The 26,803-nt window shown below is 40.6% G+C and overlaps 1 protein-coding gene across 4 annotated transcripts in view; it reads left to right on the top strand.

Moving 5' to 3' along the window:
• Positions 1–26,803, top strand: part of RBMS2 (RNA binding motif single stranded interacting protein 2) — a 71,710-nt gene that overhangs the window by 28,373 nt on the left and 16,534 nt on the right. For 3 of the 4 annotated variants that reach the window (XM_019454809.2, XM_053895454.1, XM_019454808.2), the window contains 4 exons: positions 11,298–11,464; positions 19,531–19,589; positions 20,437–20,528; positions 21,983–22,140. In XM_019454809.2, coding sequence (XP_019310354.2) covers positions 11,322–11,464; positions 19,531–19,589; positions 20,437–20,528; positions 21,983–22,140 — 452 coding nt within the window. In that variant the 5' untranslated portion in view covers positions 11,298–11,321. Of the gene's footprint in view, positions 1–569; positions 604–11,297; positions 11,465–19,530; positions 19,590–20,436; positions 20,529–21,982; positions 22,141–26,803 lie in introns of all 4 variants that reach the window. The other variant, XM_019454810.2, reaches the window with a different exon arrangement.

Raw genomic sequence — 26,803 nt, 5'->3', positions numbered from 1 at the left:
TTCTATAAGGAAAAAAAAATCTATAATGACCAAAGGAGCAGAATCTTTCTGACTTTGAGTCTTAATAAGACCAGATCTTCAGTCTACCAATCTGTGTATTCTTTGAACAGGTAGAGTGAGGGTGGAAAAGAGGAGTGCTGGTGTTTCCTGACTTCTTGTGGGTTTTTGATCTATTTCTGGCCAAAATGAAATTGTGTCAAATGATGAACATATGGTAAATGATGGGGTAGGGTACAACAAACTATAGGCAGGCATTATCTTTCCTGTTTTTTTCTCTCCCTTTTCTCTCTTGTGGAAGAGGCAGATAACATTTCTCTGTAAGCCATGAAGTTGTTTTTGAGAGAGAGAGAGAGAGAGAGCAAGTGGACAAGGGACAGAGTGGGAGAGAGAGAGAGAGAGAGAGAGAGAGAGAGAGAAGCGGGGCTCCTGTTCACCTGAAGCAGGGCTCGAAGTCACGAACTGTGAGATCATGACCTGAGCCGAAGTCAGATGCTTAACCAACTGAACCACCCGGGTGCCCTGAAAGCCATGAAGTTCTAATGATGCTGCTATTTTTGTTCACTTTGCAGTTCCTTCCTGGGCCATATATTCTCCTGAACACAGGTAATCCGTCAGCCAAGCTGAATAGTGGAGGGATTTGGTAATGCAGAATAACACTCAGTGGGGGCTCAGTTGTGTTCCACACATATTCTCCCCAAGCAGTCGGCTGTCCTGTTCCTACTGCAGCTGCTTAATCTTTAAAGATCCTTCTTCTGTCCTAAGAAGTTATTAAACTTTTTGCTGTATGTTTCCTGGTACATATGAGTTATTGCCACACTGACATGTACCCACAAACTGGTGACATGGTTATTACAGGATTGCAGGCATGGGCGTGTGCTCCCTAAAAAGACTGTGCTTAAAAGGGCTCTGCCCACCATAAAATTGCCCATATACTTCAGTTGAGGGCTCTTTCTCTGGTTGGTTTATGTAAGCACCAGTATTACATAAGAGATATTCCTCTAGCTTGTTTAAGTCATAGTTCAGATACCTTTGTTCCTTACATGTTCTACTCTGACTGGACGTTACCCATTGTCTAAGAACTTAGAACTGTTCTCTTTCCAGAAGAGAAAGAAACAAAAGATACAGGTCCTGTAAAGGGCTGCTTTATGTGTTTACTCAGCTGTTAGCATGGTTTGGATACTTTCAGTGTTCAGGTTTTTTGTTATTTGGTTCTGCTTAACAAAAAGCAAGGTGATAACAACAGAGGAAATGTTGAAATAAGACTGAGCCTCAGTTTCTAAGTTTTAAAAGAGAATAACACTCCCTGTTACAGCTCAGAGTTGTGAGGAAAATCAAATGAAATCATAAATGTGATAGGATTTAAGACACTGCTGAAGGTTAAACAAATGGATATAGAACAGAATTCTGTGTTAAACTTGGCCTTGAGGATGTTTGCACAGTGAGGGTTTTTTTAATCCGATTTTGAAGAAGACTTTTTCTTAAGACCTTCTCCATCAAATCTTCCACCTGAGTCTTCAAAGTAGACTGGTTGGTTCATTATTCAGGGTCCTAAAAGGAAACAGATGGCATATCCAAATTGAGTAATTTGAGAAAGATTTAATAAAGAGACTGTTTACAAATGGGTTGAAGGAAACCAGTGAGAGAGCAGAGTACCCTATAGCCAGCAATTCCAGAGCCTACATTACTTCATCACCTCTAGGTCTAATAGGGCAAAGTATTGAGAGAGAATACCAGAATCTAAGAGTAGCTATATGGAGGGAACTGTGGGCTGCAAATCATGGTGTTTTGGCAGGAGCTAGGGAAATAAATACTCTGACCTCCTTCTCCTCCTGCCCTTTGATTTTCTGCTGGTATACATCTGGTTACCCAAACCCAGCTGGAAGCCAGAGGGCAAGGGAGCCTGTGCATGCACTCTACATGGTCAGCTTCCTGGTACACAAAGCAAGGAGAGCAAGAATGGTGAGTGGATCTGGAAAGGCAAATAGATTCCTGGGTAGCATTCTGTGGTTACATGCTTAACTGAGGATTCTATAGTCATTTTGGCTTAGGGCTTTTAAATGTCTGTTGTATACTTGAGACCCAGTTTGAATACCACCTGGTATAAATGTAAGAAACTGGCTGGAGGCCATATGCTTGGTGTACCTTACTGTTCCCATCTTGGTATTCAAGGGATGTGGGGAAACAGATTGCTGTTCTAGTGTAAGAGCCATGAAAGAGGAGGAGGAGATGAGGAGCTAGAGATGGTGTCAGGTTTACTTGAGTTCAGAGGAAGTAGTAGAAAGTGCCAAGTCAGCTTTTAAAATCAGCTATGGTGGGGCGCCTGGGTGGCTCAGCTGTTAAGTGTCTGACTTCGGCTGAGGTAGCGATCTCAAGGTTCATGAGTTCAAGCCCCGCGTCGGGCTCTGTGCTGACAGCTCAGAGCCTGGAGCCTGCCTCGGATCCTGTATCTCCTCCTCTCTCTGCCTCTCCCCCACTCGCACTCTGTCTCTCTCAAAAATAAATAAAAATTTAAAAAAAAATCCTTAAAATCAATCAATCAACCAACTATGGTGGACAGATAGGAGGTATGTATTCTCTGGCGCAGGCTCTGCATTTTCCAGAGATGCCTTTTTTGTTTTAGTTTTAATATTGTTAGTGTTTGTTTTTAGGAAAGGGGGACTGTAAGATAATATCCCCTTTTTTTCCCCATAAAGCTTAATTAATTAATTTAGAGCATGAGTGTAGGAGGGTCAGAGGAAGAAGAAGAGAATCTTAAGCAGGCTCCATGCTCAGTACAGAGCTCAACTTGGGGCTCAGTTCCACGACCTTAGGATCGTGACCTGAGCCAAAATCAAGAGTTGGATGCTCAACCAGTTGAGCCACCCAAGTGCCCCAAAGCTTTTTTTTGTTTTTTTTTGTTTTTTTAATCTCTACACCAAACATGGGGCTCAAACTCATGACCCCAAGGTCAGGAATCACATGCTCTTCTGCCAGCCAGGCGCCCCGGAAATATCCCTTTCTTGTTCTGATATGTTTTGATGGTTAATCTATATTTCCACTTGAATTTCAATAAATACATTAATATCATGACTTTTTTATCTGGAAATGAAGTGTGGTGATGCCAGCCTAGGCTGAATTCTGTGCTAGTCCACGCTACCCGTGGTTGCCTGACATCTCAAGATGTTTTTAGTGGTTGGAATGTGCTCCTCTTTCCACCCATCCCCATCAAATTTTTACAACAGCTTTATTGATATATAATTCACATACCATACAAATCACCCATTTAAAGTGTACAGTTCAGTGGCTTTTAGTGTTTTCACAGAGTTTGCATCCATTACCATAATCAATTTTAGGACATTTTCATTACCCCCAAAAAGGAACCCCACTAACTTAACCATCAGCCCCTCCTACCCCCACCCCCTGCTGCCATTCTCTCATTACTCACCTCTCACAGTCATAGGTAATCTCTAATCTGCTAATCTAGAATAGATTTGCCAGTTCTAGACATTTCATATGAATGGAATCATACAATATGGGGTTCTTTGTGACTGACTCTTCAGTTTGCATGTTTTCAAGGTTCATCCATATATCTGTACTTCATTCTTTCTTATAGCTGAATAATAGTTTCATGTATGGATATACTACATTTTATTTATCCATTCATCAGTTGGTAGACATTTTTGTTGTTACCACTTTGGGCTACTATAAAAAATGCTATGAAATTTGTGTACAGGTTTTGTGTGGACATAATGTTTTCAATTCTCTTGGGTACATACCTAGGAGTGAAATTGCTGGGTCATATGATAACTCTGTGCTTAACTGTTTTAGGAATTGTCAAACTGTTTTTCAAAGCAGCTGTATCATTTTATGTTCCCATCAGCAGTGTAGAAGGGTTCCAAATTCTTTACATTCTCACCAACACTTGTTATTTTTTATTATAACATCAAACTTAGAACTTTTGATTAAAGTCATAATCCTTATATTCTAGCCATCCTAGTAGATATAAAGTGGTATCTCATTATGATAATGATTTGCATTGCCATAAAGCTCCTTGTTAAGAATTTAATATCCTACACATCCTTCAAGACACAGCTGTCTTTTTGGGGGGTGCCCAGGTGGCTCAGTTTGTTGAGCATCTGGGTCTTGGTTTTGGCTGAGGTCATGATCTTATGGTTCGTGGGTTGAAGCCCTGCAACAGGCTCTGTGCTGACCGCTTGGAGCCTGCTTGGGATTCTCAGTCTCCCTCTCTCTCTGTCCCTCCCCAGTTCATGCATGTAATGTCTTTCTCAAAGCTAAATATTAAAAAAATAAAGATACAACCATCTTTTTTGAGAAACTTTTTCCTCAGGATTTAACTGTTTTTTCTTTCATACTCTTGTACAATTTTGCTTGGATCCCCGTTAGCACACGTATGTCATTCTGCTAGTTATCTAGATTGTAAGCTCTGGTTTGTGAATTCCTTAATGGCTCCTTGTGGGTGTGTGTTTAAATTTATTATGAAATATTTCACTCCTACTCTTACGCATTTGTGAGTCCCCACTGCATCACGTAGGGCTTGCACATAGTTGGTATTCAGATATTTATTGACTGACTCAAATAGTGCAAAGGGTCTCATGAATGATTATCAGGAAGTCTGTTATTTCTCAGGGAAAGTCAACTTTCTTTTATTAGGAGATACTATGATGGAATCAAGGAAATAATGTATTTTGGACAAAAATGTTCAGATATAAGGGCACTCAGTTAAGCATCTGACTTGATTTTGGCTTATGTCACAATCTCACGGTTCGTGGGTTCGAGCCCTGCATCAGGCACCACCCTGGCAGTGCAGAGCCTGCTTGGGATTCTCTCTCTCTCCCTCTCCCCCACTCACACTTGCTCTGTCTCAAAATAGATAAATAAACTTAAAAAAATGTTTAGATATATCATACGTCCTAGAGATCATTGGCTCCAGGGACATGTCTTATCCATATTCAAGTTGCAATAGGAATTTTGATGTCAGGCTAGTGGATTGTATATCTTTGAGATTCTTTAGGGGTTTATTAAAATGATACACAATTAGAGGCACCTGGGTGGCTCAGTTGGTTAAGCAACTGACTTTGGCTTAGGTCGTGATCTCTCATGGTTTGTGAGTTTGAGCCCCACGTCGGGCTCTGTGCTGACAGCTCAGAGCCTGGAACCTGCTTTGTGTTCTGTGTCTCCCTCTCTCTCCCTGCCCCTCCCCTGCTTGTGCTCGCTCTCTGTCTCAAAAATAAATAAGTAAACATTAAAAAACAAAAAAAGGTAACACAATTAGCAAATCCCCTAAGTTTGTTTTACTCCTTTTAGTTAATGTCCATGCCTGTATACTGTGTGCTAGGAACTCAGCTAGCTGGGATGAGGTTTTCTCCTGCTTTGATGATAATAATGTTAAGGGCCCAGGATGGGGATAAACTTGATGGCAAATGAATGGATATAGGATTTTCAAATTTTTTGAAATGCAAAATGAACGCTTGATCAGAATCTAATTTTCAGAATAAAGACAGTGTTTTACTTACATTATAATTTGGTTAACAAGTATCTAATCTGACTGGATCATTCTCTTAAAGATCTGATGAAAACTTAGTGATTGGGGGACAGCTGGCTGGCTCAGTTGGTACAGCAGGCTGCTCTTGATCTCAGGTCATGAGTTCAAGCCCCATGTTGGGCATGGAGCCTACTTAAAAAAAAAAACAACAAAACTTCGTGATTGGTAAGTAGGCATCGTATCATCTCTATCATTATGATCTCTTGAAAGAGAGCCAAAGGAAGAACACTGTCTTGTCTCCCAGTTTCCTATAACTCAGCAAGACTGGAAACATAAAATTCATGCTACAGGAAGAGGGGAGTTTGATTTTTTGTTTTTTTTCCCCTGGTTGAAGTTGAAGGAGTTATACATTTCTGTTTCCCCATCCTAACAGCCCTTCCCCAGGTATTTATCCCTAGATATTCTTTTTTTTTTTTTTTTTTTAATTTTCTTTTAACGTTTATTTATTTTTGAGACAGAAAGAGACAGAGCATGAACAGGGGAGGGTCAGAGAGAGGGAGACACAGAATCTGAAACAGGGTCCAGGCTCTGAGCTGTCAGCACAGAGCCCGACGCGGGGCTCGAACTCATGGACCGCGAGATCATGACCTGAGCCGAAGTCGGCCGCTTAACTGACTGAGCCACCCAGGCGCCCCTATCGTTAGATATTCTTAATGGGATATATCACAGCGTTCTCTGCACATCCTTTTAAATACCACCTTACCAATCATTTAATTAGGCTTTTTCCTCACCTTCCTTCATGTCTAATACTGTCTAAATACTCTCATCATCTCTGGTCTCCCACCTCTCCGAACCAGCTTTGATAATGCAATTGAGATATGTGATACCGTTTCTCTGTTGTAAACCCATAATCTTTCCTATTCATTTCCAGAATTAAATCTCCTTCTTAAGAATACTGATACTGGTACTCTTTTACTGGGTAACTATATGTATTTCTTTGATACATAATATGCTAGCATCCTTTATTTCTGAAGGCTTTTTTTTGTTCTGTTTTGTTTTTTAGAGAATGAGTGGGGGAGAGGGAGAGAAAGAATTTTTTTAAATTTATTTTTTGAGGGAGTATGTGAGCGTTCATGGGCATACCAGCGGGGGAGTGGCAGAGGGAGAGAATCTCAAGCAGGCTGCACACTCAGTGCAGAGCCCACCAAGGGGGCTTGATCCTGCAACCCTGGGATCATGACCTGAGCCGAGATCAAGAATTGGTCGCTCAACCAATGGAGCCACCCAGGCAATCCCTCTGAAGGCATATTTAATAATCTCATGTATCTAAGATTCTAGGCCAAATGTGAGGGACCTTGTTTAAAGAATTCACATTAACATTGGAATTATAGGGCATAGTACAGTTCTGAATCATGTTCTACATGGCCACTAATCCAAATGACTTCAGGAGTTTCACCTACATGAATACAAACCAAGGTTATAAGTAAAAACTTACCTATCTTTCTTTTTCTTCTGGGAGCAAAACAAAATTACATGTCATTCAAAAGGATGAAGTTAATTGATAGATACTATAGTAGATTTATATCCCTTCCTGAAGAGAACCTGGTATACTAACAAGTCAGCCATTTTAGCTTCTCTAATAACCCTGAATTTTATCCTCACATGAAAATGACATGTTTTAGGACATAACTATAAAAAGCAAATTAGCTTTAAGATTTATGGTCTGCTTTGAGTTATGAAATCTTCCATAGTTCAGCAGGATTAAGGAAAGAAATATCTTGCGCTTCACTTTGTAAGTTAGGCCTGACAGATGACCAGTGACCTCAGAGAACTATTTCAGTAGGAGTCAAGAGAGATAAAACTGCCCTGTCCTTCCCTTACTGATAAGAATATCTCAGTTCTCTGGACCTTTCTAAATACTACCTTTTTCTCTCTTACATAGGTAAACATGGATTTTTAGTTTACATTAGTTATTATGTCTCTCCAAATCATTTTGTTTTGGGAAGCCAGGTAAGCTATTCTTAGGGGCTTTCTCAGCTGTTTGTTTGTTTGTTTTTTTCCTTCTCTTGGATTGTCTTACCTTTCAAAATGAATAAATAAATATATATACCATTTCTCTTCGGAGCCAAACCTATGTGGCAATTTCAGAAGCTGCATAAAAATATCAAGAGACAAAAGTCGTGGTTTTTAGGGGCGCCTGGGTGGCGCAGTCGGTTAAGCGTCCGACTTCAGCCAGGTCACGATCTCGCGGTCCATGAGTTCGAGCCCCGCGTCAGGCTCTGGGCTGATGGCTCGGAGCCTGGAGCCTGTTTCCGATTCTGTGTCTCCCTCTCTCTCTGCCCCTCCCCCATTCATGCTCTGTCTCTCTCTGTCCCAAAAATAAATAAAAAATGTAAAAAAAAAAAAAAAAAAAAAAAAGTCGTGGTTTTTTTTTTTTTTTTTTCATTTTTCGTTTTCTGGTTTTTGTTTTTGTTTTTCTTAGCCATATCTTTTTTCCTAGGAATTTTTCTGGCCTACAGCAAGTTTATTATTGACTAAGCCATATTTTTAAATTATAGCTAAGACCTTAGTGTTAAAACCAAGGTTTATAGCTATGTAGCAAATCAATAATTTTATTTCTTTACTTAGTAACCCTTGTGTTCTTTTCTGGACAGTACTGGCATCCTTGATACTTTCTGTTAGACATATTCTCTCATATTGGGACAGGGGATAGATAAACTCAGGCAAATGGTCTCCTGTGCCAGTGCTTGGCACATGGTCTTATGACACTAGAGTTGCTTTTTCTGTTTTGTTGGTGTCATCATTATCATCATCATCATCACCCCAGGCATAGAATATCCTTTGGCTTTCTCAGCCTAAGGATAAACAATAGTAATTCCTTAGAGATGAGGAAAGACCTATATTATTGAATGATCTCCAGTAGTGATCTTGCTCTGAACTCAGGAACAGCCATGATTAGAATATAGGTCACAGTTTTCTTAACTGTACTTAATTTTTTTTAATGTTTATTTTTGAGAGAGACAGAGCATGAGCAGGGGAGGGGCAGAGAGAGAGAGGAAGACAGAATCTGAAGCAGGCTTCAGGCTCCAAGCTGTCAGCACAGAGCCCGACACAGGGCTCGAACTCACAAACTGTGAGATCGTGACCTGAGCCGAAGTCGGACGCTTAACCTACTGTGCCACCCAGGTGTCCCTTGACTGTACTTTAAATCGGGTGGTGCAATTATGATAGTAATGATAATAGAGGGGGCCTAGACCCACTAGTATTTTTTTTTTTTTAATTTTTTTTTTCAACGTTTTTTTATTTATTTTTGGGACAGAGAGAGACAGAGCATGAACGGGGGAGGGGCAGAGAGAGAGGGAGACACAGAATCGGAAACAGGCTCCAGGCTCCGAGCCATCAGCCCAGAGCCTGACGCGGGGCTCGAACTCACGGACCGCGAGATCGTGACCTGGCTGAAGTCGGATGCTTAACCGACTGCGCCACCCAGGCGCCCCTAGTATTTGATTATTATTGCAGATCTAGTAATTCAGTGGAGATTTCAATGTCATTCATTTTTTTTTTTAATGTTTGTTTATTTTTGAGAGAGAGAGAGAGCAAATGAGGGAGGGGCAGAGAGAGAGGGAGACACAGAATCTGAAGCAGGCTCCAGACTCTGAGCTGTCAGCATAGAGCCCGACGCAGGGCTCGAACTCACAAACTGCGAGATCATGACCTGGGCTGAAGTCAGATGTTCATCCGACTGAGCCACCCAGGCGCTGGCAAAAAAGTACTGCAATTTGTAGAGCTGAATGTATGACCTTTAGGTTTTTTTGCCCTATTTTTGTCTTGTCTGAAAGTTGCTAAAAAATACACCATGTCTGATGCACCCTCCTGCACTTATTGACTGTATAATGTGACTGTCACCATCATCATATGGATGATCATCATTACCACTGTCACATGGATTGTTCTGTATGGGAGATCTTAGTGTAAGCGCTGGCAAAGAGAGGGGGACAGGAATAGGAAATATAAATGTTGTGTTGGTAGTAGGTCATGAGTCTCGTCCATCCCAGAATGTGATATTGGGTCTCTTCTTCTTTGCTGCAGGGATAAACTGTGTGTGTGCAAGCAGGTACACATTTTTATTGTGTACAGTGATAAAGATAGAAAAATACCTGCTACAACATATTTTAGCTCAAGCAAAGATTTTAATTTTGAGGTTTGCTAAAGGTCAGGGGCATAAATATAAGAGGCACATTTCATATTAAAGATTCTTCGGGTGAAGGTTTTCACTCTTTGATATTCATGTTTCTCTTTTTCTTCTGTTATTTCTCTACTTCCTCAACACCACCACCAAAAAGAGAACGGAGTGAAAAACCTGGAGATGAAACTAGCATTTGAGAGGGAAGTAATTCCAAATAGATTTATACTGTGAAGTGCTTTGCACCTAGGGAGAACTGGAATATGAGTGTGAGGTAGTAAAATGCACGATATTATAGGTAACTATGTAAATTTAGAGTATTATGAACCAAATATAAATGTAAACACTAAAAGCCTGATTAGAACATAAAGAGTTAAAATATTCATGAAGGAATGGATCCATGCTCCAGCCAACCTGGTATTTTCTTCTAATAGAAGTACCAAAAAAAATACTGTAGCCCAGTCTGGTTGCTTGTCCTGGTATTAGTAGTGAAAGATTTGGGATGCTTCATCTCAAATCTTGGGTTTCCTTGACCGTAATGTAGCTGTTGTTCATTCACTTAAACTTTAAAACATTTATAAGTAACTTAGGACTAAATTCTTTTTACTAAGGTAACAAATTTCAGTTTTTACTGGTAATTAGTATTTTTACATGGTCATTAGTATTTCATTTTATTTGTCTAAGTTTATAGTAATGTTCAAGTTCCAGGTATTTTGCAGTTCACATATTCTACAGTTTTTTGAATAATCTATGTTAAACTTACTTACACTTCCATGATTTGATAAATTTTTATTATTTCCTCTTCATCATTTTTAAAAATATTTATTATTTTTGAGAGAGAAACAGACAGCAAGCAGGGAAGAGAGAGAGGAAGACACAGTGTCAGAAGCAGGCTACAGGCTCTGAGCTGTCAGCACAGAGCCTGACGCGGGGCTCGAATTCACAGACTGTGAGATCATGACCTGAGCTGAAGCCGGCTGCTTAACCGACTGAACCACCCAGGCGCCCCTTCTCTTTATCATTTTTAAGTGGAATCTAGATTTCATTAGCCCTGTCTCATTACATAAGTTACTTAAGAGGCATACGTTGTGTTCTTCAGTATCGGTATGATAAAAACATTCCATTATAACAAAGTACCTTTTTTTTTTTTTTTTTTTTACATTTATTTATTTTTGAGAGACAGAGAGAGACAGAGCACAAGTGGGGGAGGGGCAGAGAGAGAATGAGACACAGAATCCGAAGCAGGATCCAGGCTCTGAGCTGTCAGCACAGAGCCTGATGTGGGGCTTGAACTCACAAACTACGAGATCATGACCTGGGCTGAAGTCAGATGCTTAACTGACTGAGCCACCCAGGCGCCCCCAAAGTACCTTTTTTAAAAACCTTTAACAAGCTTATTTTGGCCTCTCATTCCTGAAACACAGGTAAGACAGTTCTATATTTTCTTATTCTATGGCAGAATGGCAGAGAGGAATTTCTTTAGTTTCTGTTTTTTTTTGTTTTTTAATTCTCTATTGAGTTAATTGCTATTAAAGTTTGGAATCATTCTGTGCAAGGAGCCAGGATCTTCCTCACTCTCCAGTATTTAAATGTATAATCTTCTGATCTTCTGTTGCTCATGTCTCTCTGCAGCCATATGTGTCACTGTCTCAGCAAATGGCACCACCTAGTCCAAGCAGCAGTACCCCTAACAGCAACAGTGGGAGCAATGGAAATGACCAGCTGAGCAAAACCAACCTCTATATCCGGGGATTGCAACCAGGCACTACTGACCAAGACCTTGTCAAATTGTGCCAGTCGTAAGTTGGCAGACATGTGGGTAGGCTTCGAGGGACAGTACAGGTTTGGCGATACTGACTTCTTGCCAAATACTCTTGTCCTGAAATGCAGTATTATTTGTCACAAGATTTCTTAGCAGCCCCTCTTAAATTCTACTTGTTATTAATACATGAAACCTTCTTGCGTTTCTCTGAGGAAAGCCAGCATAGGGCTGGCCTTTGAAGCCTAATAGGTGACTGTGTACCCAGAACTGATGGTCTTTGTGGAGAGATTCCCATCCTTACACCTCAAATTGAAATGCTCAGTATCTCTAAAGATACTGATTAGAAGACAGAGTTGGCAGTGCAGTAGGGATAGAAGAAAGTGGAAGTAAACAATTGAATTGTACATTTAGGAGAGTTTCTGCTGATAGAAGTAATCCCAGTGAACCAGAGGAGCTCTCAAATTAGTGGATAAAGGAGACGGTGGAGAAAGAGGCTGACACTCTGCATATACCCCCCTAAAGACCTTTGGGGTTCTTCAGAGTGGATTTGAGTCATGAGGTAGAGATAACTACCATGGAATTAGCCCAGTTAAGAATGCTAGAAAAATTTGCAAGAGTCCAAAGATGCAAACTCCGTTCCATTTGGCAGAAAAATACGTGTTTCAAATGATACATTTGGGGGAATGGTTATAGGAAGAAGTCTGGGGGTAGGGAAGAGGAAAATTGATTTTGGGTAGGGAATGGTAGAAAGAAATAGAAATAGGAACCTTAGACTGTGTAATTACCATTACAAAAAAAACCTTTTATTGACATATAACACAAAGTACACAAATCATAAGTGTATATACAGCAGTGACTTTTCATAAGGTACACGTATCCTCGCAACGGTCCCTTGTAACCAGATCAAGAAGAAGAACATTACTGGGGTGCCTGGGTGGCTCAGTCAGTAAAGCATCTGACTCATGATCTTGGGGTCATGAGTTTAAGCCCCACATGGGGTATGGAGTGTACTTAGAAAAAAAATGAAAAGGAAAAGAACATTACCCACTCTTTGGAAGCCCACTTGTCAATTTCTATCCCCCTACCTCCAAACAAAGATCTACTGTTTTTTTTTTTTAACTTATTTATTTTGAGAGAGAGAGAGAACGAGGAAGTGGGGGAGGGGTAGAGAGAGGGAGAGAGAGAATCCCAGGCAGGCTCCATGCTGTCAACACAGAGCCCAATGTGGAGCTCAATCCCACGAACCCATGAGATCATGACCTGAGCCAAGTCAGACACTAAACCGACTGAGTCACCCAAGCGCCCCTCTACTGTCTGTATTCTAAATGACTGATTGGTGTGGTTTGTTTGAACTTCATATAAACAATGATACAGCATACATGCCCTTTTATGTCTGGCTTCTTTTGCTCAGTGTTATTTGTGAAATTCATTCATATGAATTATAACAAAACTTTGTTTATTCTTATTGCTTTATAGAATTCCATCATAGGAATACACCATAGTTTATTTGCCCATTCTACTGTTGCTGGACATTTGAGTTGTTTCCAGTTTGTGACTATTATCTATATGAATAGTGCTGCCATGAACTTGTACATGTGTTTTGATGTACGTATGTGTTGGGTTTATACCTAGGAGTAAAATTGCTGAGTCATAGGATATACATTTGTTCAGCTTTTGTAGATACTACTAAATAATTTTCTGAAGTGGTTAAACTAATTCAAAATCCCACAACAGTATGTGTAAAGTTCCAGCTGCTCCAAATCCTGGAAAGGCAGAACATTCTGCCCCCAAAATGTAGGTGTGAGAGGCATCAGAGATGCTTTATAAATCCCTTACTCTTCTGAGGTTTGGTCCATGCAAATCATAGGGATTTTTGCTGGCACCAGGTTGCATAGATTCAGTCTCTAAAGGCTAGATGTATGTTTGAAACTGTTTTTTTGTTTTGTTTTGTTTTGTTTACCTCAGATTACCTTGGTTAAAAGGTATTTTATTAAAAAAAATTTTTTTTTAACGTTTATTTTTTTGAGAGAGAGAGAGAGTGTGAGGTGAGAAGGGGCAGAGAGAGAGAGAGGGGGAGACAGAATCTGAAGCAGGCTCCAGGCTCTGAGCTGTCAGCACAGAGTCTGATGCGGGGTCGAACCCACGATCCATGAGATCATGACCTGAGCCAAAGTCCAGCGCTTAACCGACTGAGCCACCCAGGAGCCCCGAAAGGTATTTTAAATGAGAGTGAGGGAACTTAGTCTAGGACTAGTAATTTTTGAGGGGAATGGGAATTGGCAGAAATGTTGGTTTGTGAAGGAAAAGGCTATCATATCAGTCTAGTTCCTTGATTTCTGCATGCTGGGTTTCTTGCACGAAATATAATATGCTACAAAAATCTTCTCACTTCACAAGACAGACAAAACTCACTTCTACTTCACAATACTTTTAGACTTTCACTTTGCCCTTCACAACAGTTGCCTTATCTTTGAATGTGTCTGAAGAAGGGATGAGAATAGTCAGGGTCATCATATAGGATGGAACTGAGGAGCTCAATAGGAGACTATAGAGACGTAGAAATGAGGCAGGGAAAGAATAGGTGCTAGATGAGTTATGACAAAAAGGAGCTGAGAAGAGCAGGTGGCTGGAGCCCTGCTGGATGCTGCAAGCTGGGAGTTAAACCTTTCTAGGAAGGGTGTTTCCCACGCATAGAAGGACTTCCTGTTTTCTTCCTAGTTATCTCTCTCTGGGTTGTAGGGGAAGTGAATATTCCTGGATCCTAAACCCTGGTGGGCAGGAAGAAAAGGCATGGAGTGTAGGACTGGAATCCTTGTTCTCTTAGAGGGGCTTCTTCTTCCAAGGAGGAAGCAAACCCAAACCGTCTGTTGCCAACTGCAGTGCAGACTCTGAGCTCTAGGTCTCAACCTGCTCAGACCCACAGCCAGCTCCACCTTGGGGCCTTGGTAGGGATAGCAACCTGTATGCCCTCTGGCCAGTCTCCTGCATCTCTTCCTTTGCCTAAGTTTGGGAAAGAATCCAAATATGTAGTCCTGAAGGGCTAGGATCATCATATTCATCCCCACCCCCATTTTGATGTGTTCTTTTCCCAGCCTCCAAGGCATTACTTGGCTTTTTCTGTCTAATCCATTGGATGACAGAAGCCCCACCAAAAAAGTCAGTGAGAGCCTGCCCAGGAACAAAACAAATATATCAGTCATCATATGTTCTTTAGGGATGAGAGGGGAAGTGAAAAACAAAACACTTGTTTGGGGTATTGGTCTCAAATTCAGTCCCTGCCAGCTATTTTCAGGTAAATCCTATACTTCTGATTCTGTTAGTGATTTCTGTTCTGTATCTTTAATATTTTCACCCTCCTAGGGTGGGATGTAGAGATGTCTTTCTAGTGGAACACTTCTAATATGATCCTGACCTGGGATACTCCACTGCTGAGTTTGGGGGACTCCACATGACTGCTGCCAAAGTATAATTTTCAAAAAGTTGAAAAACATGATTCTCATACAAATATAGGTAAACACATGCCCAAGATTTATTTCATTCATTAATAAGGGAACCAGAGGGATGGTAAAATGGATTCAAAGACATTTGAGGGACTGAGTATTTATAGATACTGAAGAAATAATGTTGGAATAAGATTCCTAGGTTATAGGGGTGCCTGGGTGGCTCAGTGCATTCAACTCTTTATCTCAGTTCAGGTCTTGATCTCAGGGTTGTGAGTTCAAGCCCTGCATTGGGCTCATGCTTGGTATGAAGCCTATTTAAAAAAAAAAAAAAAAAAAGATTGGGGGCACCTGCGTGGCTCAGTCAGTTAAGTGGTGGACTTTGGCTCAGGTCATGATCTCATGGTTCATGGGTTTGAGCCCCTTGTTGGGCTCTGTGCCGACAGCTCAGAGCCTGGAGCCTGCTTCGGATTCTGTGTCTCTGTCTCTGCCCCTTCTCGGTTTACACATACACACACACACACACACACACACACACACACACACACACGCTCTCTCTCTCTCTCTCAAAAATAAATGTTAAAAAAAAAAGATGGCTGGGTTATATACAAAACTGGTTCATATCCTATAGGACAATATAAAACAGGAATTTTTGGGATCTCTTTTCTACTGGACAGAAATTATTTGCATTTACTGGACAAAATCTACAAGTTAATATGTATCTTCACAAGGCCTGGACCCTAAGCAGTAGTAAACAGTAAGTCAAAAAAAGAAACATCCCCCTAGATAATTAAATATATTTCAAGTAGGCCTTTTAGACAGTGTTTCAGAATGACATTGAAAGGATACACGATCTTCACTTTACCTTATCGTCAAGTTTTGGGTAATTTCTTAACACTGCTGTTGCACCTGGTTTTGTACCCACTCACCTCCCTAACATGCTCAAATCTTGACAGTGAGAAATAGAAGTCTTAGAATAAAGTAAAGCAGGACAGAGAACCATTTGCACTAAAGTTGAGGTTCCTTGACTGTAGTAACGATGATAATAGTAGTTAAGAACTTTCAAGCGTTTACCATATGGTAGACATTAGTGCTTTATATCCATGAACTCATTTCATATTCCCAACAATCCTATCTCTGCTTTACAGACGATGGGACTGAGGCCCATAGGGGTTAAATGACTTGTCCGAGATGACATACAGCTATAGAGTGTCAGAACTAGGGTTTGAAATGAGCAGTTTATACTAGCCAACTGGATCCGACAATACATTAAAAGAATTATTTACCACAATCCAGTGGGATTTGTCCCTGGGATGCAGGGCTGGTTCAATATCTGCAAATCAATCAGTGTGACACATCACATTAATAAAAGAATAAGAACCACATGATCCTCTCAGTAGATGCAGAGAAAGCTTTTGACAAAATACAGCATCTTTTCTTGATAAAAACCCTCAAGAAAGTAGGGATAGAAGGATCATACCTCAAGATCATAAAAGCCATATATACAAAAGATCCACCACCAATATCATCCTCAATGGGGAAAAACTGAGAGCTTTCCCCCTAAGGTCAGGAACACGACAGGGATGTTCCCTCTCACCACTGTTGTTCAATATAGTATTAGAAGTCCTAGCTTCAGCAGTCAGACAACACAGAGAAAAAGAAGGCATCCAAATTGGCAAGGCGGAAGCAAACTTTCATTCTTTGCAGATGACATGATAGTCTATGTGGAAAACCCAAAAGATTCCACAAAAAACCTGCCAGAACTGATTCATGAATTCAGCAAAGTTGCAGGTATAAAATCAATGTACAGAAATCTGTTACTTTTTTTTTTTAGTTTTTTTTAACATTTATTTATTTTTGAGACAGAGACAGGGCACGAATGGGGGAGGGTCAGAGAGAGAGGGAGACACAGAATCCGAAACAGGCTCCATGCTCTGAGCTGTCAGCACAGAGCCTGGCGCAGGGCTCGAACTCACAGACCGTGAGATCATGACCTGAGCCGAAGTCGGACGCTTAACTGACTGAGCCACCCAGGCGCCCCTCCATTTCTATATACCAATAATGAAGCAGCAGAAAGAGAAATCAAGGAAGTGATCCCATTTACTATTGCACCAAAACCCATAAAATACCTAGGAATAAATCTAACCAAAGAGGTGAAAAATCTATACACTGAAAACTATAGAAAATTTATGAAAGAAATTGAAGAAGATACAAAGAAATGGAAAAACATTCCATGCTCATGGATTGGAAGAACAAATATTGTTAAAATGTTGATACTACCCAAAGCAATCTACATATTCATTGCAACCTCTGTCAAAATAACACCAGCATTCTTCACAGAGCTAGAACAAACAATCCTAAAATTTGTATGGAACCAGAAAAGACCCTGAATAGCCAAAGCAATCCTGAAAAAGAAAACCAAAGCTGGAGGCATCACAATTCTAGACATCAAGATGTATTACAAAGCTGTAATCATCCAGATAGTATGGTACTGGCAAAAAACACTTAGATCAATGGAACAGCATAGAGAACCCAGAAATGGACCCACAAATGTATACCCAACTAATCTTTGACAAAGCAGGAAAGAATATCCAATGGAATAAAGACAGTCTTTTCAGCAAATGATGTTGGGAAAACCGGACAACAACATGCAGAAGACTGCACCTGGACCACTTTCTTACACTACATACAAAAATAAACTGAAAATGGATGAAAGACCTAAATGTAAAACGGGAAGCCATCAGAATCCTAGAGGATGAAACAGGCAACAACCTCTTTGATCTTGGCCATAGCAACTTCTTACTTGACATGTCTCCAGATGCAAGGGAAACAAAAGCAAAAATGAGCTATTGGGACCTCATCATAATAAAAAGCTTCTGCACAGTGAAGGAAACAGTCAACCAAACTAAAAGGCAACCGACGGACTAGGAGAGGATATTTGCAAATGACATATCAGATAAAGGGTTAGTATCCAAAATCTATAAAGAACTTCTCAAACTCAACACCCAAAAAACAAATAATCCAGTGAAGAAATGGGCAAAAGACATGAATAGACACTATTCCAAAGAAGGCTACTGGAATTATTCCCCTATTCCAGACGGCTAACAGACACATAAAAAAATGCTCAACATCACTCTTTATCAGGGAAATACAAATCAAAACCATAATGAGATACCATCTCACACCTGTCAGAATGGCTAAAACGAACAACTCAGACAACCACCAATGTTGGCAAGGATGTGGAGAAAAAGGAACCGTTTTGCACTGCTGGTAGGAATGCAAACTGATGCAGCCTCTCTGGAAAGTAGTATGGAGGTTCCTCAAAAAATTAAAAATAGAATTACCCTACAACCCAAAGGATATTTATCCAAAGGATACTGGTGTGCTGTTTCGAAGGGGCACATGCACCCCAATGTTTATAGCAGTGCTGTCAACGATAGCCGAATTATGGAAAGAGCCTAAATGTCCATCAACTGATGCATGGATAAAGATGTAGTGTGTGTGTGTGTGTGTGTGTGTGTGTGTGTGTACACACACACACACACACATATATATATATATATATATATATATATATATACACACACACACACATATACATATACATATATATACGTACGTGTGTGTGTGTATATATATACATATATATGTATATATACATATATATATGTGATGGAGTAATTCTCGGCAATCAAAAAGAATGAAATCTTGCCATATGCAACAATGTGGATGGAACTAGAGTGTATTATGCTAATGGAAATTAGAGAAAGACAGATATCATATGACTTCACTCCTGTGTGGAATTTGAGGTACAGGACAGATGAACATAAGGGAAGGGAAGCAAAAATAATTTAAAAAAAACAGGGAGGGGGACAACACATAAGAGACTCTTAAATATAGAGAACAAACTGAATGTTGCTGGAGGGGTTTTGGGTGGGGGATGGTCTAATTGGGCAAGGGGCATTAAGGAATGAGCACTGGGTGTTATATGTAGGTAATGAATCACTGGATTCTCCTCCTGAAATCATTATTGCACTACATGCTAACTAACTTGGATGTAAATTAAAAAATAAATTATATAGAAGAAAATTATATATAGAAATTATATAGAAGAAAAAAATATAAAGTTATGTAGAAAAAATTATATAGAAGGAAAAAAATTGTACAAAAAGAAAAAGTTTGGCTCAGGTTAACCTTCAATCAGAGGTGGGTAATGGGATGCAGAGAAGAGAAATGTCTATAGGTTTTTCATAGGAATGGTGTTTGTCCAGAAGAAGGTAATTGATTATTAAGGATTATATTTAGTCCCCAAGGAATTCCAGCCAGAGCTCTGCCCCTACACACACTGTGTGGATATCACCAGGCTTCTTTTCCCAAGAAGATAATAGTCTCTTCCCACCTAGTTTCTAAGTCTTATTTGGAGAAGAAGAGAGAAACATGTTGGTATTGTAGGGACTGCGGTTATGTTATTTCTTGTAGGCATCTTTGGAGAATAGGTTTATATGATGAGCTTGACATTTTAAATTTATTTCTTCTTGTTTTTATTAAGGTTTGAGTAGGAACAGTTTTGAAGAAAGGGCATGGATTCATCTAGATGTCTTGATCTCTGTCCTGTTCTAAATCCCTGCCCCACATTATCACTTTGCGTTTTCTTTTCCCTTAGATATGGCAAGATTGTCTCCACTAAGGCCATACTGGACAAGAGTACAAACAAATGCAAAGGTGAGAGAACAGCTATCTTTGGTGATGGAGAGCACCTATGAGTGAGGCCATCCCTTGTCTCTTATCTTTACTGCTCAAAGCTCCTAGTACTCAGTGCTGGGGAGGAATTTCTAAGGTTTTCAGGCTTAAAAGACTAATAGATATTTAGATTGTTTGGTGACCAGATAGCTAGAGCTGAAAATGCTATTTTGGGGACCCAAGGCTAGAAGCCTGCACAGAGTCCCTCAGCCTGTTTTGGACTTCTTGTTTCCCCAGATTGGATGGTGGATATGGGAGGTAAGATTGTTTCTATTTAGTAAAGCATTGTAAATGCCTTGCAGTAGTGGTAGTGGTGCGATGACTTGGTGGGTATTATTTTGTAAGGATGAATTTGTTGAGCTTTCGAGCAGCGCTGGGTGTGGATGGAGGAATAGAAGGAGGTGAAGGACTATCTATTGGGTGGGGTGGGGCTTCTCACAGGTGGCTGGCTGTCTGCAATGGAGAGGCTATATTCCCTACATGCCTGGCATTCCTGGGATGTGGCTAGAAAACAGGAAGGAGTTCGTTAGGGGTGGGGGCTGTGGATTATTAGAAGAGCCTAGTTTCTGAAACCTCCTATTTCTTAAGGGGGAGGGGAAAAGGCAAGAACATCACAAGGACCCCATCGCCCTTGGCATGCATAGCTGTAAAATAGACTAAATCTCATGGGGTTTGAAGAGCACGTGGATAACCACTTGAAACCTCTTAATTTCTTTCTCCCTTCTACTCTGTTACATGGGTCATAACTCTTCCTCTGTCTTCTGACAAGCCTGGGCCTCCTGCCTCCCTTACACCCCCACCTCCCAGTGATGCTATTTCCCTGTTCCAGGCTATGGCTTTGTGGACTTTGACAGTCCTTCGGCAGCACAGAAAGCTGTCACAGCACTGAAAGCCAGTGGTGTGCAGGCACAGATGGCAAAGGTAAGGGTTCTACCCCATGTCTACTCCTCCTAGCACCAGAGGTCCAGTTCTAAGGCTTCCAGAGGGTGTAAGACCATGAATTTGATGGGCAAGGGCCATGTGCAGTAGTTTTTGACTATATCTGACCAAAGAAAGGCTGGGCCAGCGTCCCATTGAGCATCCCTTGGCTGCCAGAGGAAGGTGTTCTTCAAAATCTGTGGTAGGTAGCTCTGTCGACTCTTCCTCTCATCAAGTATTATAAGCAGGTAAGAGGGTCAAGATAGCTTCCCTTCCTCCTGCTGTTTCTCCATTTACACCCTGGCCCCACTTCCCTACCAGACAGCTTGTGGTAGTTTAGCAACATTCTATGAAGAAGCCAGTTGTGCAACTCAGAAGTTAAGAAGTGCTCTTCACTTCCCAACACTGTTCCCTTTGCTTGTGCTGGGGGTGGGGTATCTGTAGGGGAATTGTTAGGGGTTGGGGAGAGGGAAGCCACAGCAAGGAAGGAAGCTGACCCTCTTTGTCATGTCTCTGGGGAGCTTTTGTTTTAATCCAGACTACTAGAAACCCTGAGGCTTTTCTCTCCCTTCTGTTTTGAGGCGGGATTGCCCCCTTGCCTTTCTGAAGTCATTGTGAATACTCTGTAGAGCTGATGAGGTGGGCCTGACCGTCACTCTTTTCTGTATGGTTAAAGAAAAACAAAGCCCTGAGGGGAAAGGCAGAAGAGGGATTGAAGTTGCTGGTGACCTGACCCTACTCTCTAGGGCAGTGACTGCTTAAATTCTTAAAAATACAGCTGTGGAAAGTTATTGCCATTTTGCACATTCTGCCCCCTGGTGGGGGCTCTTCCACCTCTTTCCTCTTTTCTGAGAAAAGCCCTCTGACAATGGCGTTTAGGAGACTTCAGAGTTCCTACGAGATTAGAGCTCTGAGGGCTGCATGGTGACCCAGAGAGCTAAACATCTGCCCCTTAGCACAGCCCCCAGCACGTTGCCTTTCCTTTCCCCTTCTCCCTCTTCCTGCTCTCCCTCAGTCGAGAGTGAACAGGCATTCCAACTCAGAGGATTGAACAGGCATTCCTACTCAGAGGATTCTGCTGTGGCCGGAAGAGGAGGGAGGGGGATTGCTTAAAACAGGCCAGCCAGGAAGCAGTGCTGGCCAAGGGAATCCAGTGCTGGGGAGGGAGGAGTAGCTGCTCTGCCTAGTTCTTAAAGAGACAGCCAAAACATCACCAATGACTTCTATTATGGGTGTGTAAAGTACTGGAAATATTGAATCTGCTTTTTTTTTTTTTCCCTTGACTCAACATACAATCCATGGTAGTGAGACTAGGTGTTATGAATAGTTAAGATACTCTTTGTTTATGTGGGCCCCTTCCTACTGTCTCTTTTCTGAGATGTCGTATTGTGATGAGGGCTTAGGGTGGGAGAGGGATAAGAGATGTGAGCTTCATTTTCTCACTTTTTTCCCCATAGCAACAGGAGCAGGACCCCACAAATTTATACATATCAAACCTTCCATTATCAATGGATGAACAAGAACTGGAGGGGATGCTGAAGCCCTTTGGCCAGGTTATCTCTACTCGAATCCTTCGAGATACCAGTGGGACCAGCAGAGGGGTTGGCTTTGCAAGGTGAGGGATATCAAGAATGGGAAATGATGAAGCTAATAAAGAATGTCACTTAGAAGATCACCAAAAAAATCTGTACTCCCTCCCCCAAGGGACAAATTATTGGCCTAAAGTACTTGACAGTGAATCAGAAATTCATTTAATTAGAGGTCACAATACTCAAAAACCCATTTGCTCCCAAATCTTTATCCTTTCTCCACTATTTCTTGCTACTGTAGCATTTGTTCCTTTGATCCAGACCCAAGCAGAATACAATAATTCTATATCTTCTTACAGTTTACTGAATAGTTTCTCATTCTATTATCTCATTTAATCTTTACAACAACCCCACGAAATATAGTAAAACCTTGGTTTGCGAGCATAATTCATTCCAGAAACATGCTTGTAATCCAAAGCTCTTGAATATCAATGTGAATTTCTGCATAAGAAATAATGGAAACTCAGATGATTTGTGCTACAACTCAAAAATATTCATATGAAAATTATTACTAAATGATTACCATAATAAAAATATAAAGAAAAATAAATTAACCTGCACTTACCTTTGAAAACCTTCATGGCTGGTGTGAGGGAGACAAGAGAGAGTTGGGTTATTGTGTAGGGCGACTTTCACTAACAGAATCACTGCTATCTGTTGGCTCAGTGGAATCTTTTTCTACGTGGCGGCCATAGTATATGGTCACACGGATGTTGACTCCAGTGCAATATTAATAAACTCTTATCATATACTGTATTTAATGTAACTGGCAATAAGGCAGCAGAGGGAAAGGTCTGTATACCTGCAGGCAGCCTGACCTAGAACGAAGCAAAGCATTCCTAAGTTTACTCTTGTATGGACTGTCCATACAAAAGCAAAGGACTGTCCATAGGTGCTTTGAAGTGACAAAAAATGCACTAGTGCCTGTTGTGGGCATCTTCCAAGGTTCTGAAAAATCACTGATTTCTGCCAAACACTGCGGCCTAAGACTGAGCATTCAAACATAGAGATGATCATCCACAGTCCCGCAGAAAGAGAGAGAGAGAAGAACCATTGGCTCAGTTGTGATCATGTGACATTTGGCATCACATACAACTTGTATTGTAAGACATTGCTCATTTATCAAGTTAAAATTTATTGGAAATGTTTGTTCATCTTGCAGAACATTCACAGAACAAGTTACTTGCAATCTAAGGTTTTACTGTAAATATTCTCTGTTTTAAGGAAACCAGGACACCTGGGTGGCTCAGTCAGTTGAGCTTCTAACTCTTGTTGACTCAGGTTATGATCCCAGGATCATGGGATTGAACTCCGTGTTGCACTCTGCACTGGGTGTGGAGCCTGCTTGGGATTCTGTCTTTCCCTCTGTCCTTCATGTGCTTCTGTCCACTCATGTGCTTACTCTCTCTCTCTCAAAAAAATAAAAATAAAAGGATACTCTAAAAAAAAAAGCCATTTTATAGATAAGGAAACCAGAGTCCCCAATATAAAGTGATTTGTGCAAGGTCCCACAGTGAGTGGTAATCCTTCTGGCTTTAAAATCAGTGGGATGAAGATTTGGTCTACCTTTTCAGTTCTGTTGAGAGACTTAGATCCTAGACCAATTCTGCCACTAATTGCCCCTGTGATATCAGACCTTTATGTGACTTGGTTTACTCTGTGAAGTGGAGATTGATATAGATGAGTGGTTTTCTTAAGGTATACCGTACAGCTGCGGAGTTCTCTAGGTTGCCTACCTCTTCTGGGCTTAAGTGTCATTTGTAGGGTTTCATAATCTCCTAGCCCACTTAAGAAATGGTTCTGCCTTTATTTTAAGATTTTGTTTAAACGGAGATTCTGTCACTTTTTCTAAAAGTTTGAAAACTATTGGAATAAGTGATCTGAAGGTCCCATTTTGTGTTAAAATATCTTGTCTGGTCCAGGAACACTCCCTTACTCTGGAGTATTTCAGATCTTGGGAACTCAATCTTGGTAGCACCACCTGCTGGCAATCCCAAGTATAACTGAAAGAGAGTTCCTAGGCTTGAAGTCATCTTTTTTTTTTTTTTTTTTTTTTGCTCCCATACTCTTAAAGCAGAGGTTCTCAACCTTTTTCAGTTCATGGCACCTTATGTTGTCTCAATACTTTGTTTTTTGCTCTAGACCAAAAGAAATACTTGAAGGGGCACCCAGCTGGTTCAGTCAGTAGAGCATGCGACTCTTGATTCTGGGGTTGTATGTTCGAGCCCCACATTGGGGTAGAGTTTATTTAAAAACAAAACAAAAAACAAAAAAAAACTGAGCAAAAGAAATGCATAACAGTTCAGTTTATTGAGTAATTTAATGGTCTAAACAACTCAAAAAGTTTTTATGTTAAAAATTTTGTAGCTATTTTGGAGTGCCTGGGTGGCTCAGTTAGTTTTTGCTTGATTTTGGCTCAGGTCATGATCCTGGGATTGTGGGATTCTCTCCCCCACTTGTGCGCTCTCTCTAAAATAAAAAAAAATTTTAATTAAAAAAATTGTAGCTATTTCAAAAATGCATTAAAAGAGAAAATATTTTTATTTCAATCTTTATACTTACTGTACTTATAAATGGGATGTGCATCTGTTGAACACTGCACAACTTCTCATCTGTTGAACACTGCACAACTTCCCAAGCCTTGGAATCAGATTAGACACTTACACCCTTATTTCCTGTTACACATTGGTTTTCTTATGGTATTTGCTTTTGTCGTAGCCACCATTGAAAAACTAGCTTTGTAATAATACATTATCAAAGGATTGTAGGGTGATCTAATATTGAAATAGTGACCTGTTTAGAGTTAGTAGTCCATCCAGTATCCAACAGATGTTGCTGTATTTTCTTCAGAAAGTTCAAAAATTCCCTGTATGTGCCTCTGTGAGCTCACTGCAGAGGCACAGGGTACCTCCGAGCCCAGTTTGGAAACTGTGGCTTTGAAGACTTGAAAAACTGAAATCTTTTGCATCTTTCTATGTTACTATCTACATATTTTCTTCATACATTTAGATCTTGCAAAGTATAATTTCCAGCAAATTACAAGTATTGACATTTTAAATAAAACTGTCATGTCATTTACAAATGTATGCAAATATATCTAAATGTCATAGCAATGTGATATACAAAATCATCCTTTTAAAAATATATAGGACATTTCTTTTTTAATAGTTATAACTTTTTTAAGTTTATTGTTTTTTTTTTTAGAGAGAGGCATGCAAATGGAGTAGGGGCAGAGAGATTGAGAGAGAATCCCAAGTAGGCCCCACACTGCCAGGGCAGAGCCCGACGTGGGTCTTGAACTTACGAGATCATGATCTAAGCTCAAGTCAAGAGCCAAACGCTTAACTGACTGAGCCACCCAGGCGCCCCAGTAGTCATAACTCTTAGATCATTCTTATTATGATGTTCTTTCTCTTTTTAAAAAAATTTTTTTTTAGTGTTTTTTATTTATTTTTGAGAGAGAGAGAGCACAAGCAGGGGAGGGGCAAAGAGAGAAGGAGACACAGAATCTGAAGCAGGCTCCAGGCTCTGAGCTGTCAGCACAGAGCCCAAAACAGGGCTCGAATTCATGAACTGGGAGATCATGACCTGAGCCTAAGTCAGATGCTTAACTGACTGAGCCACCCAGGCGCCCCTTCTTTTTTTTTTTTTTTTTTAATAGACTGATGTGTTTAGGGACTATTTAAATTTTATTTATTTATTTTGACGGGGGACGGGGCAGAGAGAGAGGGGGAGAATCCCAAGCAGGCTCCATGCCGTCAGCATAGAGCCAGATGCGGGGCTCGACTCCACAAACTATGAGGTCATGACCTAAGCCAAGATCAACACACACTTAACCGACTGAGCCACCTAGGCGCCGCCCCCCCCCCCCCTTTTCTTGATCTTGTATTTCCATTCCACTTCCTTACAAAATTGTATTCCAGTATAAAATATTTTTATAGTTGAAAGTCTTTTTATGGATCATTCTGTCGTACTTCTCTGTAACTGTTTTTTTGTTTTCATGCTGAGAAACCTGTTCACATAAATAAGTAAATGGGAATAGAGTTTTGTTAAAATAGGAATTCTTTGAATTCTTATTTATATGCCAATAACCAATGTGATTGATTTGTCAAAATTGATTTTTTAATGTGTCCGTTAACAACCTACTGAGTTATCCAGCTTGTTGGAAAGAAGAATTAGAAACATCTGACTTACAAAATGATTTAAAAGCCAGGCATCATTGCCTCTTGTGGAGTTTGGGGATGGGTGCAAAATCTGTGGAAAGGGGTGGCTGTGAGAGGGCACTTGACCTTTGGTGGCCACAGGCTCTCCCCAGGCAGACCAGTTTTAGGAAAGAGCTTATGAGGAAGTGGAGGGTCTGAAAACAGTTCTCTTAAAATACCCCATGCCTGCATAGCCTTCTGGAAGATTAAGGAGTAGAAGTAACCCAACTAAAGACTGCTGCTGTGGAATACCTAGGTTGTGGTTTTTCCCTAAAAGGTTCCATTTGAGACCGTTTTAAAATGACCACCTTCATAGGAATGGTTCATATTTTTAGTGGTTATTGGCATAGAAAATGCAATGAGATTTACTTTAAATATGGAAGGAGGGGAAGATACTGTACCTTGTGTCATACAGACCCTTAGAATTTTTAGAACACACTTAAAAGACATGATCTCATTTGATCTGCAGTAGGGTAGGGTGGATATT

This window comes from Panthera pardus, unplaced genomic scaffold, assembly GCF_024362965.1.
Source record: "Panthera pardus isolate Hobbes unplaced genomic scaffold, ASM2436296v1 HiC_scaffold_6, whole genome shotgun sequence".
NCBI lineage: Eukaryota > Metazoa > Chordata > Mammalia > Carnivora > Felidae > Panthera > Panthera pardus.
This window is presented reverse-complemented; position numbering and strand designations above follow the sequence as displayed.